Source organism: Periplaneta americana, chromosome 3 (assembly GCF_040183065.1).
Source record: "Periplaneta americana isolate PAMFEO1 chromosome 3, P.americana_PAMFEO1_priV1, whole genome shotgun sequence".
Lineage (NCBI taxonomy): Eukaryota > Metazoa > Arthropoda > Insecta > Blattodea > Blattidae > Periplaneta > Periplaneta americana.
Genome location: NC_091119.1, coordinates 181,128,399 through 181,144,709, shown reverse-complemented (window position 1 = coordinate 181,144,709; position 16,311 = coordinate 181,128,399). Strand labels below are relative to the sequence as shown.

The following is a 16,311-nucleotide window of genomic DNA, read 5'->3' as shown; positions in this document are numbered from 1 at the left end:
CCACAAACAAACATAATAAGAAATACCTTACTACAGGCAAACAAATGCAACTCGAAAATACAGGATACGTTCGTTTCTATGTAGAACGGGGTAAGTGCAGTCGTTTTTAGACGTTTGACTATATTATCTTTCATTTCGTCGTTGTGTAGAAACAGTATATCATAACAGACAGCTAATCATATTTCAGTAACCAATAATTATGAATAGTGCACAGAAATAACAATTCTGCAGTGCTTGGGAAAAGTGACATAAGTCAGTTTTCACAAACCTTTTTTGATAATTTATTGACAACTTACACTGGTTTATGTCGATTTGATTTTTTTTTCTGAATGAATTATTGTAATGGGAGAAATACTTATGTATTTTTTTTTTTCCATGCGAGCAGATGTTCCGTAAGTTGTCAATAAATTATCAAACAAGGTTTGTGGAAACTGACTTGTGTCACTTTTCCCGAGCACTACAGAATTTAATCATGGTTATTGTTTAACCGTGGTTTCATAACCTATGGTTACTGTGTTTTAACCAGGATGCGGATTAACGGGGGGGGGGGATGGAGAATTTCCCCCTGTTGGAAAGTTATCCCCCTCTCATAAATTCATATTAACATCCCTGTCAGGGATAACTTCTATCCCCCCTCACAGAATACAGTGCGATCGAGAAGTCTCTCCGCAGTGCTTGTATAGCCGAGAATCCACCAGGCAGAAAATTCAAGTGTATTTGGTAGAGAATTCAAGTGGCAGCACTGTCCGCTAAGCATATGATGGACTAGAGGTGTGATGTTGTCAAACCGGAATGATTGGGGGAGTGCCAACTTTCTACAGGATTATATTCTAGGGTTACTAGAACTAATTGAACTGCGGAGGGACTTTTGGATCACACTGTATAATTTTATTGTTTTAATTGGAGTATATTTTACAAAGTATAAAGCAAGCAAAGAAAATAATATTGATGTATTATCATCACCGGCAAGCTGACAACAATCAATAACTTAGGAATTACACATCTTATCTTAAGCTTGCTCGTGGATATAATTATTATTATAATCAAGATGCAAGACAAGCAACTCAGTGCGACCAAGCGTTGAGCCGAATCGAATGAGGATAATAATAATGTTATGTATGGTATTCTCTACCTAGGATTCTATCCCACCCTCATCAGAAATCGTAATTCGCACCCTGGTTTTAACTCACATCGCTTTTAGTTCTTACAGGGTACCTGAATAAAACTCCTCTCTTTTATGAACAAAACTGTATTATTACTTTTCTGTAAACTTACATACAGTAGTAACAAAGTTAGAGGACTTGAAAATCTTTCATGACTTTTTATTAACCCTATAAAATTTTAATGTAAGTACGTTGGAATTAATTTATTCTCTATACAATACAACTTGATGTGGATTCTATTAAAACATGACGCTTCCCACAAGCAATCCTTCCTTGCAAATTACAAACGCAGAGGACATCAGTGTATCTCGGGCGCTTCTACATAGGTGGGAGTATGATTTCTCTTGAAGCTGGCAATAGGCCAACACCCCTGAGACCATACAGTGCATTATGTTGATGAAACTTGTATGGATTTCTGAGAAGTCATAAACATCCCTCACAACAATACGGTTTAAATACCGAAAATTACACAGACTTGACTTTCACCGAAACCTCAAAGCTCATTTCTCACTTTCAAATTGGATAGAATGAGTCTACGAGTTCATTTGACAAGTGATAAAATTTTCGTCTGCACGCTAGATAAAGACTGCGTGTCAACCGGTAGCGCACGGACGTGATGACGGATGTCTCTTGTCTTCAATTAAACCTCTTTAGTTTTCACCCATTTTTGGAACATATTAAAAAGTGACTTCACCATCTGGTAATAATAATAATAATAATAATAATAATAATAATAATAATAGATGGTCTCGCGGTTACCATACTGGCCTTAGCACATGGGTTCAAATCCAGCCGAAGACAAGTGATTTTCTTCTTCTTCTTTACGGTTTGCACTTTTAAATCAGTTCCGGCTCCATCTTTTTATTGATCTTCCCTGCTTCCGTCTTCCTTTGTGCTGCTACTGTAGAGTTAACTTGGGAAATCTACCATCTTCCATCCCATTCACATGGTATCTCCATTTTGTTTATATTTTGCAATAGACCACCCTGTCAAAACCACTTCTAGAAGCGAAAATTGTTTTATTGCCCTTTCCGATTCTATTTGGAGGGGGAGAAACAGATTCGTCTAAACGATTTAGTTAGAGATCTGGAGCTTAGTAAATCTAAAGCTGAACTATTAGCCTTCAGACTAAAGGTTACAATTATTTAGCAGAAGACGTCAGACCTTGTTGAACTTTAGATCGTGATGTACCTGATGGCCAGTATAAAAGAAAATGCAGAAAAAAGAAAGTGAGTATTTAACTTTATTGTCATTTATTATTACAATGTACCGAAGTACATAATATATGATATGCGAAAAATAATCACTCAGTGATCTAAGACTGCGCTTATTCCGTCGGATCCCGGCCACTTACTCACTCATGACGAGAGCAGCCCTGCACATGTATGGACATTGTACCACTGTCATACTGTACATCTATGAGGCAGTGCATGAGGGTAGGCCACTAGAGGGAACCCAAGAGGTGGAACTTAAACTGAGACAACGGGATGGGAATCCGGTGTGGCTTAGTGGATAGAGCGTCAGCACGTAGAGCTGAAAACCCGGGTTCAAATTCCGGTGCCGGAAAGAATTTTTCTCCGTTCCATTCATCCTTCATCGTTTATTGTCATTACTTAAAGCAGTATTTTGAATAGATATAAATTCGAAAATTTCTCAAAAACCGTAACCAACAACTGTTTTTTATTGTCATATTCGTATTCAGGAGGTTCGAATTATATAGAAAACATGTACGTATCACATGCCCAGCGCAAAAAAGAAGTTAAAATTTGTTACGCAGTGTTATCTACTCATTTAAGTGTACTCCATCGTCTCTTTCAATCTATAGGACTATTTCATTTCCAGGATATTTCAACTAGATAGTGACTATGAATTAAGACTTTATAGTAGGGGAGACTGTTGTACCTTTAAACACTTTTCACGTTTTATTTTTTTAAATTTTGGGAAATGAAATTTTTTAAATGACAAAAAGGCTTGAAATAATTATTGAAGATTCCTTTTCAACTTCCTGTATGTATTTTCCTGTTTTACAGATCTATTAAGGATGGAAAAAATAAAATGAAGGGATATGTAATGTGTTCAAAGGTACAACAGGATCATGAACCTTGGAACATACACTCCTGTATGTTGGAACACATGGAATATAGGTGGGAATATAGCTGTAAAAACTGACAATCATATTTAAAATGTATTTGCAATCAAAAACCAGAGCAGGCTTCTCTGATTTAGATTTTATTTCCTGGAGAAGCAATATTTCTTCAAGGCATCCGAATCAATTGGGTACCTCTTTAATTCCAGACTTACTTCGTGATATGACCTTAAAATAAAAGAAAAACAAAAACCGATAGTATCGTGTAATTTGGAACATGTTCCATGGTACAAGATGTTTTGTGTTCAAAGGTACAAGAGGGTGCACGTTTAAACAAATATGGCTCCGAAAACTAAGAGAGTCAAATAAATCATGGAAATTAAAATATGTTATTAGTTACTCACCAGATATAGGGAACACACTGTACTTGAAAGATATTAACAAATACAACCTGGTTTTGTGTTATAAAACATATATCAATGAACGAAATGTTTACTTTTAGTATTAAAAAAATTCTTTTGTCCACGGAACTCACACTTTGCAGTAAATCAAACCGAAACTACGAACAGAGCTATTTAGCGGCTTTCTCTACAATCTACTTCATTTTGAGTCCTCTAGGTAGCAGCAAAAATTAAAAAACAAAAAATGTTCAAAGGTACACTATGCTAAAGGTACAACAGTCTCCCCTACTATTAAGATTTTTTGACAAGTTCCATATTCCAGCTTTGAAGCAATGTACGAATACTATGGAAATGTAAATAAATACAAATATAAATATGAACTGACTAACGTTGTTCTAACATTCAGACACTCATAACGACAAGTCGCCATTGAGGTGGAGTATTTATTCAAGAACTTAAAACAAGGAAGTTCACGGCGCCGCATCATATTTCGACGACAGCTGAGGCGAAGTACCGCTCGCTTGTTGTAGCAATATTAAATACCGGTTGTCTTGAGCGACCAGCTAGCTGCAACTTGCGTTAGGACTAATCGTAAATTTTTGCAACATAAGTTGCAAATACCCTCATGTAACGGGTCGTTCGTTTTAGCTCTGAACCAGCATCCTACATGGCGCATAATGGTGCTTTATTAGTAAAACGCTGCGGCAACATTAAAAACAATGACATGTGGTTCACAAACTGTGCTGCAATATATAGGACTCTGCGTGTTGCAGTTTCTTGTTTCTTCCAGATGACAAGGATTTTAAAGATTCGTGTTATAAGGGATCTAAAGAGAGCTATGTCCTACTGGCTTCGTATTTGAAAAGTTCGGATTCATACAAGGTGAATCTTAAGTAATGTCATTAATAGGGACCGGATTTTTATGTAATTACATATTATATTCCTTTCAACCTAACCGTATATAAATAACAAATCTTTGCGAATCTTGTAATTACCATTAATATATTAAAATTTGATACTAAATATTTTTACATATTTACCTCACATTACATATTATGGCTTGGTATTACATAAATCTACATATTTAGGGGTTTTATTCATTTTACTTCTTTAAAAGGAAAAAGAAAACTTCTACTGGGGAAGTTTACAATTTGAAATACACAGATTTAAAAAGCCTTTTTACCTACTCGAGAAAGAATATATTTCGGGACGAAACATAACATCTTAGTTCCAGGAAGTAAAAGAGGCACTCACCCCTTACCGCCCACTGTAAATATGAGTGAACAACCTTTCTCGTACAACTACGTTGTATTGTAAAAATCAAGGAGGGAATAATCTCATACGCATGAGCGGACGATATAGTAATAGGGTCTAAAGACCTTACAAAGTTACAAGAAACAATAAACAACATGGTAAAATGGTGAAATAGAAATAAATTTGATATAAATGTGGACAAGACAGAAATGATGATACTCAGAAACCGCGGAAGAGCGCCAGAAACAGTAGAAATCGTCATGAAGAACAGAAAATTAAAAATTGTACCAGACTACAAATATCTAGGCTTAACAATACAAACCAGCGTAGATATTGATATTAAATATTTTCATGATTTTACATATTTTGGTACATATTCAGCTTATTTTTCTTACATAAATATGTACATATTTTACACCTTGATATTACATAAAGATCCGGTCCCTAGTCATTAATTTCAGGGGGTTGCTCTTTAAGATATTTCAAACAAAAATATTACTAAGATGTATCGAAGCACATATGATATTTCCGTGCATTACCATAGGGTGAAGAACGGGTAGAACGGAGAAAAATTCTCTCCGGCACCGGGACTCGAACCCGGGTTTTCAGTTCTAAGTGCTGACGCTTTATCCACTAAGCCACATCGGATTCCAGTTCCGATGCCGGATTAATCCTCTCAGTTTAAGTTCCACCTCTTAGTTTCCCTTAGTGGCCAACCCTCAAGCACTGTGTCACAGATGTGTGACAGTGGCACAATGTCCAACACACTATGTGCAGAGGTGCACTCATTACGAGTGATTAAGTGGCCGGGATCTGACGGAATATGCACCGTCTTAAATCACTAAGTGATTATATACGCATATCATATTACTGTGATGTACCGAATTACATATATTTCGGTGCAAGAATTCTGCATTACCATATGATAAAGGATGGGTGGAGCGGAGAAAAATTCTCTCCGGCACCGGGACTCGAACCCGGGTTTTCAGCTCTACGTGCTGACGCTTTATCTAATAAGCTACTCCGGATTCCAGTTCCGATGCCGGATTGAATCCTCTCAGTTTAAATTCCACCTCTTAGTTGCTCCAGATGGCAAAAATTTCGTAGAGCCATGATGTGAGGAATCCAATGAGAACTATGTTCTATTGGTATTGTATTGAAAAGTCTGATTTCATAGGTATACGTACCAAGACAAATTGTGCGAAGATTTTGCGTAAATTTACTTGAATACTCCAGGCAAAATGAAGCAATCATATTTTTTTAATATTTGCACTGAATTTATGAATCCGAGATAGCAAGAATTTTATAGATTCATAAAATAAGAGGTCTAAAGAGAGCTGAATTCTACTGGTTCCATATTTGAAAAGTTCCAGATTCATATACAACAGGCAAGTTGCGATGAGATTTTATAAGGCTTTCCTCGAACACTCCAGGTAAAATTACAATATTTTCTCTGAATTCATAAGTTTCAGATGACAAGAATTTTATAGATCCATGATATAAGGAACCTGAAGAGAGCGGAGTACTATTGTTTTCGTATTTGAACGTTCAGGTTTACATAACCGAGATAAGTTGTGAAGAGTTTTCGTATGACTTTTCTGGAGTAGGTACTTCGGGCGAAATAACGCAGTCATGTTTTGCATTATTGTCACTGAATTTAGGAATTTCAGATGGAGAAACGACCCTTCTCACCATTTTGTTCACCTAAAGGCGAAAGTATATCCAATCTTCGAAACGTTGGTTTTTCTAATTAAGTGAAAATATCGAGATGATTTTAAACATTTGGTGAAGTACAAAAAATAAATCATTGTGGCCGTGTTTTCAATATCTTTCACATGGCTTACCTTTCGGCATGCCGCAAGGTCCTTTGGTCCTGGAGTTGTCCAGAAAGTCGAGGTCATATTTCCTCGCCGGTGGATACGTCAGAGCAACGTGGGCTCGTGCGACACCACACAACGCCAACGACACCAACAAGAGCGTCCGGTAACACTGCGCCATGTCACTGTACACGTAACTACGTCATGGGGTTTCACAGGCAACTGCAACAGAACAAGGAACGTGGCTCAGAACGCATCATCTCTCGTGCCTGCATTCCACAGGTTCATTCTGTGGCTGGCTTATGCAGTTTTATCACCTTCAAACAAATCAGCGATGCAATGCTTTGCTTTCACTTTCTAAAGCACAGAAAGTTATTACTGAATACTAAAATATTATTCATAGAATCTCTATAATTGTGTGAAAGGTTTATGCTGTTCGCGACACTTAAGGCCTGCAAATCTAGTCTTTCAGGTGAAGCTCCCTGTAAAGCAGATTTGAATAATTTCAAGGGAAAAATTGTTCCGGGGCCGGGTATCGATCCCGGGACCTCTGGTTGAACGTACCAGCGCTCTGCCAACTGAGCTACCCGGGAACTCCACCCGCCACCGTCTCAACCCTTCCCTTTATATCCACACAACTCGCGTGGGCTGACGAAACGCCAGAGACCCACATCGAGTGCATACAATCTCTGTGTGACTTGGAATTGTGGTTTTCTGTTAACGTACACAGTGACGTATATATTATGCAAATCTAGTCTTTCAGATACCCGGCCCCGGAACAATTTTTCCCTTGAAATTATTCAAATCTGCTTTACAGGGAGCCTTACCTGAAAGACTAGATTGCATAATATATACGTCACTGTGTACGTTAACAGAAAACTACAATTCCAAGTCACACAGAGATTGTGTGCACTCGATGTGGGTCTCTGGCGTTTCGTCAGCCCACGCGAGTTGTGTGGATATAAAGGGAAGGGTTGAGACGGTGGCGGGTGGAGTTCCCGGGTAGCTCAGTTGGCAGAGCGCTGGTACGTTCAACCAGAGGTCCCGGGATCGATACCCGGCCCCGGAACAATTTTTCCCTTGAAATTGTTCAGTTAAGGCCTATTCACAATGAAAATTAAACATAACCGTAACATAAACAGGCTACCAAATGGAATCATTCACAATGATTCACATAAGCATTGACATAAACATTACCGTAAGACGTTAACATGAAACTTTTCAAACTCCAAACTTCCATGCTTATGCTTACGTGATTTGTAAACAGAACACAATCATGGAGCGCTAAAGTATACGACAGAATATGAGGAAATGGCGTCGTTGTTATGTTTCCATGGTTACCAAGTATGTTTGCTGTTATGTTTATGTTCCCATCGTGAATGATCTTAATTTTACCGTAACGTTTATATTATTAAGTTAACGCTTACGTTATGTTTAATTTTCATTGTGAATGAGCCTTTATTGTGAGCATGGTTGGGATTGTAGGGATGTTTGGGATTTGAAATAAAATTTTTATATTTCTTTTCATTTCTTCCAATAACCATGATCTTCGTTTTATGCCACGTTTGTAGTTTTTTGGGGTGGGGGAGGGGAGATAAATACGGTAACATTGTGTAATAAAGTTAACATTGGCAAAAGAAGAAAACAACTTACGATATATTTTGGAACAATGGAAATTCAAGTTTATAGACAGCATCTCTGCTTTTCAGGTTGACGATTCTATCTCTCCCCCCCCCCCCGCTGTTATTTATACTCGCTTTAACATCTTTGGTCATATCGCGAGTTAATCTTTGGTTGAAATCCGATAGATAGGTCTAGTAATATAGTACAAATATATATATATATATATATATATATATATATATATATTTGTACTATGAAATCCGAAGGCCTATACAGTGAAACCTTGGTAAGACACTCTTCAAGGGAACGCATAAAAATAACGTATTAAACGGGATCGCGAACTAGCCAGAATGGGTATTTTTGGATTTTTTAAACCTTAACACAAAAGTATGAATCAGCATAAACATTTGTGGAAGAAATTTAAGTATTAATTAAATACTGTAATTATGTAGGATAAAAAACGTTATTTTATTTTCTTTCCTTTCAGAATATGTCAGAACAAATACACTGTCTTATCAAATAAAGTGCCCCTTTATTAAAAAAGTCAAAAATTATTTTCTGTCTTGCACTTGATCCAGTATTATGAATAAATTGCATTTTCCGAACGATTTAAATCGGAAGTCACGTCAGTAATTTGACTAGAAATATTAAGGGATCTACGAATCACAGATACCGCGGCAAGGGCTTCGTTGCGAGAAAGATTTTGAACGTCTACCGCTTCCACTTCATCGTCAATTCTTCACTGACAATGCGATTAAAAAAGTGCCAGCAAGAAGGACAGGCTCTGAATACAGTAGTCTTGCAGGTACTCGAGGGTCATATTCCATTCTATTGTGTTCACCAAACAAAGACTTCTACAAATCCTTGAATATGAGGGCGCTAGCGGTAAATGTAGAAGTCCAAGAAAATTTTCTCAGTATCCTTTAAAGTACGATATTTTCGAATTTTCAGCAGATGAAAGAGTGTATTAAACGGGATGATGAGCGCATTAGGAGGTGGGTTTTACATGGATTTATATAGGGATATCAAGGAACCGGACGAAAAGAGCGTATAATGCGAGATAGCGTAACAAACGGGCGTGTATTATCGGGGTTTCACTGTATACCATTGCTGAGACTGGTTCTATTGTTTTGAACTAGATGGCGAGTGTATATATATATATATATATATATATATATATATATTACTGATTTGTTATGAATATGATTTCGGTGATGAATGAGGCCGGTGATTTTCAGGGATGTTGTGGCCCGAATTTCCTGGCATTTGCCTTACGGTTGAGGAAAAACCCTGAAAAACCTCAACCAGGAAATTCAACCCAACTGGGAATCGAACCCGGGCCCTCTGCGTAAGAGACCAGTATGTTGACCCCAACACCACAGAGGTGGTCTTAATCGTTTTATTAACGCGAACGGACCTCAACCTTTTCAAATCGAGCCGATCGCAACTTTACCAACTTATTGTATGTAGACAGGCATTCCCTGAGAGCACAATGTACTCTTGGACTGTATGTAAACGGATCAGGTATCTCGAAATCGATCCCTGTGTGAAACTTCTCAGTTGTGTCTTGTTATGTCATGGTGTGTACAGGCTTTAGACTTGAAACTCATGATTTGGTTGTTTTTATTAAAGTAAATATAGTCACAAAAAAAAAGCGTATTTGTAGATTCGTTTTCCTTCTGTATGCAAGAACGAAAACTCTGAGAGCAATATTAGGTACCAATTTGGTACTGTTTTCTTCTTCTTTGCTGCTTGGTTTGAGCTGTAGCCTGTTCAGAATTCGTATCTGTGGGCCATCTTTTCCGAGCTCGACCTCGGTCTCTTCATGCTGCTGCTTTGAATTGCTGCTTTTCTTACTTCCCTGCTTCGCAAAGTATAATAATAATAATAATAATAATAATAATAATAATAATAATGTTTTATTTTCGCTGGCAGAGTTAAGGCCATAAGGCCTTCTCTTCCACTCAACCTGCCTTAATCACTACAATACATATTTAAATTACAAATATTTACACTACACTTAAAAGGTTCTCCAGCAATATTCTTCAGTTTTAACGACTAGTAGACTACATATTTATTTAAATTTAGATAAACCTATAAGGTAAAGTAGTAACTTAATTTATGAGCTAATTTAATTAAATCAATTATAATTAATTTAATATTTGAGATAGCTAGTAAAAGATGAAAATTAATTTAATATACGCTTACTAGGACTATGTTACAGGGAGAAAAAAAATATATAAATCTAAAATATATTTCTATAATGAGAATATTAATGTAAATGCCATGAGAGGTTTTTTAAATCTATTTAGAGAAATTAATGATAATAATAAGAATGGACAGATGTTAGTTTCATTATAAGTAACAAATATTAATCAGCAATTAATCTGTTAAGTAAGAATTTATGTAATTTTGACCTAAATGAAGTTATTGTCCAACAACCCCTTACATCACTCGAAGCGAGTTCCAATTTCTAGCAACTGAAACTGTATAAGATGAAGAATATAAAGATGTCTTGTGGTATCGTATAACTTAAAACAGAAAGTATTCAAAGATTCTTTATTCCTTATCGTTGGCAGCTGTTTTCGACATTTTGTTTTAGTCACTGAAAATGCAGTAGGGTAAAGGTGCCTAATTCCGTGATATCCCTAATCCCGTGATAAAATTTCAATTGACTGCCATGGAGTTGTGGTCTCTGACTTTTAAGTTTTTTAAATACCTAACAGATGCCAGGAGATATCATCTTTTCAATTCTATTGACTACCCGCCTTTTGAATAGAAGCAGTCGACTGCAGAAGCTTTTGTTCAGTGAAAGGTGGTTGACCAGTAAGTTTTTTCTTTTTCTAGTGACCGCTCCTGAAGAAACATTTTATATTTGAAGTAAGAATCAATATAGCATTTAAAAAAATGATATATTACTATAGAATTAGATTATAGTCAGTTGAATCAATGTGTATGATATTTAAACATTATAACACAATAACAGTGCTACAGGAGCTTTCCCATTTTCGGATTTAGTTTCATATTTCTCCTTCCTAGTCCACTCGACCAGTGATGACAACGCTAAATTGTGAAAATTAATGTCTATGGAAGAAAACAGTTCGTGGAAATAATAACAGAAATAAGTTATAGAAAGCATCAATTATAATTATAATAAAATAATAGGGCATATATTTAACTTAATTACTGCTGTTGTTGTTAGGAATATAAATAATGAGAAGTAATTGTGTTGTAATTCAATTTATTCAAACTTAATTTTGTATTGAATTTAACTTTCAGTTTATTTTGTTTATAATATATTAACACGTAATATGTATTCCTGTAGTTATACAAGTATTTTCTATGAAATTTGTCACTCAGGCCCTTTTTCTATGTTGTAATTTCTTGCTTAATCCATATTAAAACAATCTACCATGACTTTAATGTGTTCTTCCAAATACACGTTCGTTTTTTGAGCAGTTAATGAGGATTATTTTAGTATCATGGAATTAGGAAACCACTATCACGGAATATGGACCCCTGTCACGCATTTAGGAGCCACTGTATAACAATAAAGAATCATATACAGTATTATATTCCAAACTTGTGAAACTGTTGACACTGAATGTTGTAAAAACTGTAGCTGAAGGTCCAAATAACGTCATTTAGGTGTTATTTGAACATTTTTATTATAATTTTGGCATAAATTTAGACTTTATTAAATATGTCACGGAATTAGGCAACCTTACTCTACACATTAAATCAACGGCCCTTCCTTGTGAAGCATTACTGAATTACGAATTCAATTACAGCTACTCAAAGGGCATACCAGAGAGAATTTGATGTTCCTAATGCCCCCCAAAGAAACATAATACTGGGACTGGTAAACAAATTGGAAACAACTGCATCTCTAAAAGAATTATAATTTTTATGACAATAAATATACAGAATAAAGAATAAACATCTGCGCATCTCGTGACAGGGAATCAAAACTCCTGCTTAATTTGACGTTAAAACTGCTCATTAAGTGAATTGACAGCCGAATAAATAAATAATTTTCAATATTTGCTATAGAGGTTAGTACTGTAATCTCCCAAAGATACTCTACATTTGAGGTATAACAAATTGTGGCTAGATTCGTTTTGAAATAAAAAAAGAAAGAAATGTGTTAGTTCTATATAAATCATTGTGTATAACATAACCTAATTAATGTAAACAAGGTAAATGAAAGAAGTTTTAATTAAGGATGATGAAATTAAACATGGATCATTTTAAAAGGTACAGTAGCGACAAAAAAAAAAAAACCGGACCGACCCTTGCAGCTGATTTCAGAGCCTTGTTCACAGTGACAGCACGATAGACTGGTAACTAAGACTTTCGTGGTTCGAATCATGCCTGGGAAGGAAACTTCTTTTTGTTCCTTATTCAAATTTATTCCCAATTGCAGCTATATTTTATTAATTAACTTATTATTCCCAGAACATGAATTTTACCAATTTATTTTCTAATGGCTTTCGAAATGGGCTACGTCAGCAGTCGACACTACAACAATTTCAATAGATTACTCGCTATCTTGTGAATATGGGCGTGGCATGCGCAGTGACTCATTTCGGGGACTTTGATTATTCCGTCGGTCCGATTTTTCTTGTCACTAGTGTACAATTAATGAACGTACAATGTTGACAAACAAACAAATGCTAGGGAGGTGATAAAAACAAATGGTAGGGAGGTGATAAAAACTAAATGCTAGGGAGGTGATAAAATTTGTAGGATAAGCATTCATGATTGGATGAAACACTTTGTTCCGTACCGTTTTATTGGTTAAAAGTAGTATGACGTAGTAAAAGTGTAGGTAATAGTCATCCTTAAAAATGTATCGCGAGTCTGAAGACGCTAACATCGGATCCAAGAGTGAACATCACCGAGAACGATACTTCACAATTAATTGTGAAAATACAGAATATTTCAATTAAAGAACCGTGACGGTAAACGTCTGTCTGATTGACCCTACTTTTCTTTGAATCGTCGCAGCGCATGAGTAACTCCGAGATCTTCAAATGAAGTGAAAGTTTGATAGATGTGTTCAGTCGGCGTCTTCTCGTTACGAATGCATAAGCACTCACAGTTATGCATCTCTCATCTTTGAATGCATACTAGTTACGTATGGCCGCGAAGGCATGAAGTTGCCAGCACTGCCCGTGTCCGGCCAAGCGTCTCCTTAGCCACGGTCTGTAGCTGTATGCACCAGGGTGCATGCTCTTGGTTTCACTTGTGCAGCCTTCAGATAGTGTTCAAGAGATAAAACTCCTATAAATTACTTGAATTGTTTTGTAAGAATTCTAGTAATGTAACGAAGAACTAATGTTTAAGTCTTATCTAGCATATTTTCTGTCCTACGGTGACTTCCTGGTCTAGACCATTAGCCTGTTACGCAGGCGGTCCAAGTCCAGGTGAGGTCTGAGGTTTTTCATTGAAAAATCCATGTAACACTAGCGACAGACAAGAACACAGTTGTTTTTCTCGAGGTTTTTCAGTTTCCCAGTGTTCCGATCTCTATTCTATTACCATAAAATAGCAGCCTCTGATCACCAGCTGGTGATGCACAGAGGAGGCTGGTCTAGGATCGCTAAATTTGATAATATTATAAATTTTCAGCCTGTTAAGGTTTATTAAGTTGTATAATATTGTACTCCTATAATTGAATCAGTCGGAGCTAAAAGAAACTAAGTCACTTTTCACAACTTTTCAGGAGAAGCAAAAAACATTCCACTATATTAATATTTTTATGTTATAGTAGACCAAAGAACATTTAAAAGTCTGACTTTGTTCCTTCTTCCACACAGAAAACAATGGAATAATAATAATACTTACTTACTTACAAATGGCTTTTAAGGAACCCGAAGGTTCATTCCCGCCCTCACATAAGCCCGCCATCGGTCCCTATCCTGTGCAAGATTAATCCATTCTCTATCATCATATCCCACCTCCCTCAAATCCCTTTTAATATTATCCTCCCATCTACGTTTCGGCCTCCCTAAAGGTCTTTTTCTCTCCGGTCTACCAACTAACACTCTACATGCATTTCTGGATTCGCCCATACGTGCTACATGCCCTGCCCATCTTAAACGTCTGTTCCTAATTATGTGAGGTGAAGAATACAATGCGTGCAGCTCTGCGTTGTGTAACTTTCTCCATTCTCCTGTAACTTCATCCCTCTTAGCCCCAAATATTTTCCTAGGAACCTTATTCTCAAACACCCTTAATCTCTGTTCCTCTCTCAGAGTGAGAGTCCAAGTTTCACAACCATAAAGAACAACCGGTTAATATAACTGTTTTATAAATTCTAACTTTCAGATTTTTCGACAGCAGATTGGATGATAAAAGCTTCTCAACCGAATAATAACACGCATTTCCCATATTTATTCTGCGTTTAATTTCCTCCCGAGTGTCATTTATATTTGTTACTGTTGCTCCAAGATATTTGAATTTTTCCACCTCTTGGAAGGATAAATCTCCAATTTTTTTATTTCCATTTCGTACAATATTCTGGTCACGAGACATAATCATATACTTTGTCTTTAATAATAATAATAATACTAATAATAATAATAATAATAATAATAATAATAATAATAATAATAATAATAATAATAGAGACCTTTTAGTAGGCTACATCTCCTGTAATTCTAATTCGATACCTCGAAGCATTATCCATTTCCGAAAGTATTTCGAGATATCGAAGTTCGACTGTAACAGACTAAACATACTCGTACTTGGCCCAAGATACAGTATATATGATATTACCAACAGTAAATACTGTAAATCGATCGCAGATGCCGAGAATTAGAGCGCTGTAGCGCACAGGTGGGCGTTAATTGCAGCGTGATGTCCGGAACTCTCCGCGCTCAGAACCCGCCAGACCAGCTAAGTGGCTGTTGAACTTGACACTCCCGGATCAGCAGTATTTCCATACCCCGAACCCGTCCCGTTTCCAGCGCGGCTGTGTAAAGGACTTCGGACTCGAGGAGCAAGGTTTCGAGCTTCGAAAGTTGCGTTCTTCCGGCAGTCATGTCTGCATCGTTGCTGTACCAAGAGCTACAGCACAACAGGAATTGCATATGCATCTGCATCATCATTTTACAATGCATTTTATTTCTTTTAGCTTTCATTGTGATTCATGTTAAGAATTCCTTATAAAAAGCAAAGTAAACCCAAGACTCTCTGCTGTGAATTTAACTCGCGAATCAGGGGAAAGGGGAGTGAATCTACACGCATCTAATCAGCAGAATTATGCTTAGGTTAAGTTACGATGTGTATAAAAAAACTGTCAGAAAGTGCTAAGCTGAGGTATTATGTCCAAAGAAAACTAGTATATGGAGAGAAAGTAAACGAATCTAAAATTAATAAAAATATCAGTCTGATAGAAAATTCTAGTAACAAAAGTAGAACTACCTGGTCGTTAATAAACAAACTAAAAAATACTGATAGTAACAAACCTGTAGTTCTACTGTCTGCAGAAACTCTGAATAATTGTTTCATAAATTCAGTTGAAGAAACTAAACAGAAAATTACACATTAAAACTTCCCATATTGAATTTCTCATATTTGTAAGTAAGTTCCAAAATATAATTAATAAATGCTTACTTACTTACGGCTTTTAAGGAACCCGAAGGTTCATTGCCGCCTTCACATAAGCCCGCCATCGGTCCCTATCCTGAGCAAGATTAATCCAGTCTCTATCATATCCCACCTCCCTCAAATCCATTTTAATATTATCCTCCCATCTACGTCTCGGCCTTTCTCCTTCCGGCCTCCCGACTAACACTCTTATATGCATTTCTGGATTTGCTCATACGTGCTACATGCCCTGTCTACCTCAAACGTCTTGATTTTATGTTCCTAATTATGTCAGGTAAAGAATACAATGCGTGCAGTTCTGTGTTGTGTAACTTTCTCCATTCTTCTGTAACTTTATCCCTCTTATCCCC

General features: G+C 36.5%; 2 protein-coding genes across 4 annotated transcripts in view; one reads left to right on the top strand and one right to left on the bottom strand.

Annotated features, from left to right (window-relative positions):
- LOC138696879 (electron transfer flavoprotein beta subunit lysine methyltransferase-like) overlaps positions 1 to 16,311 on the top strand; it is a 327,451-nt gene that overhangs the window by 69,705 nt on the left and 241,435 nt on the right. The gene's annotated exons all lie outside the window — the stretch shown is intronic.
- The window catches only part of nahoda, a 334,524-nt gene that overhangs the window by 217,757 nt on the left and 100,456 nt on the right, over positions 1 to 16,311 (bottom strand). For all 3 annotated transcript variants that reach the window (XM_069822333.1, XM_069822334.1, XM_069822335.1), the window contains exon 2: positions 6,749 to 6,943. In XM_069822333.1, the coding sequence (XP_069678434.1) occupies positions 6,749 to 6,902 (154 nt within the window). In that variant the 5' untranslated portion in view covers positions 6,903 to 6,943. The remainder of the gene's footprint in view (positions 1 to 6,748; positions 6,944 to 16,311) is intronic.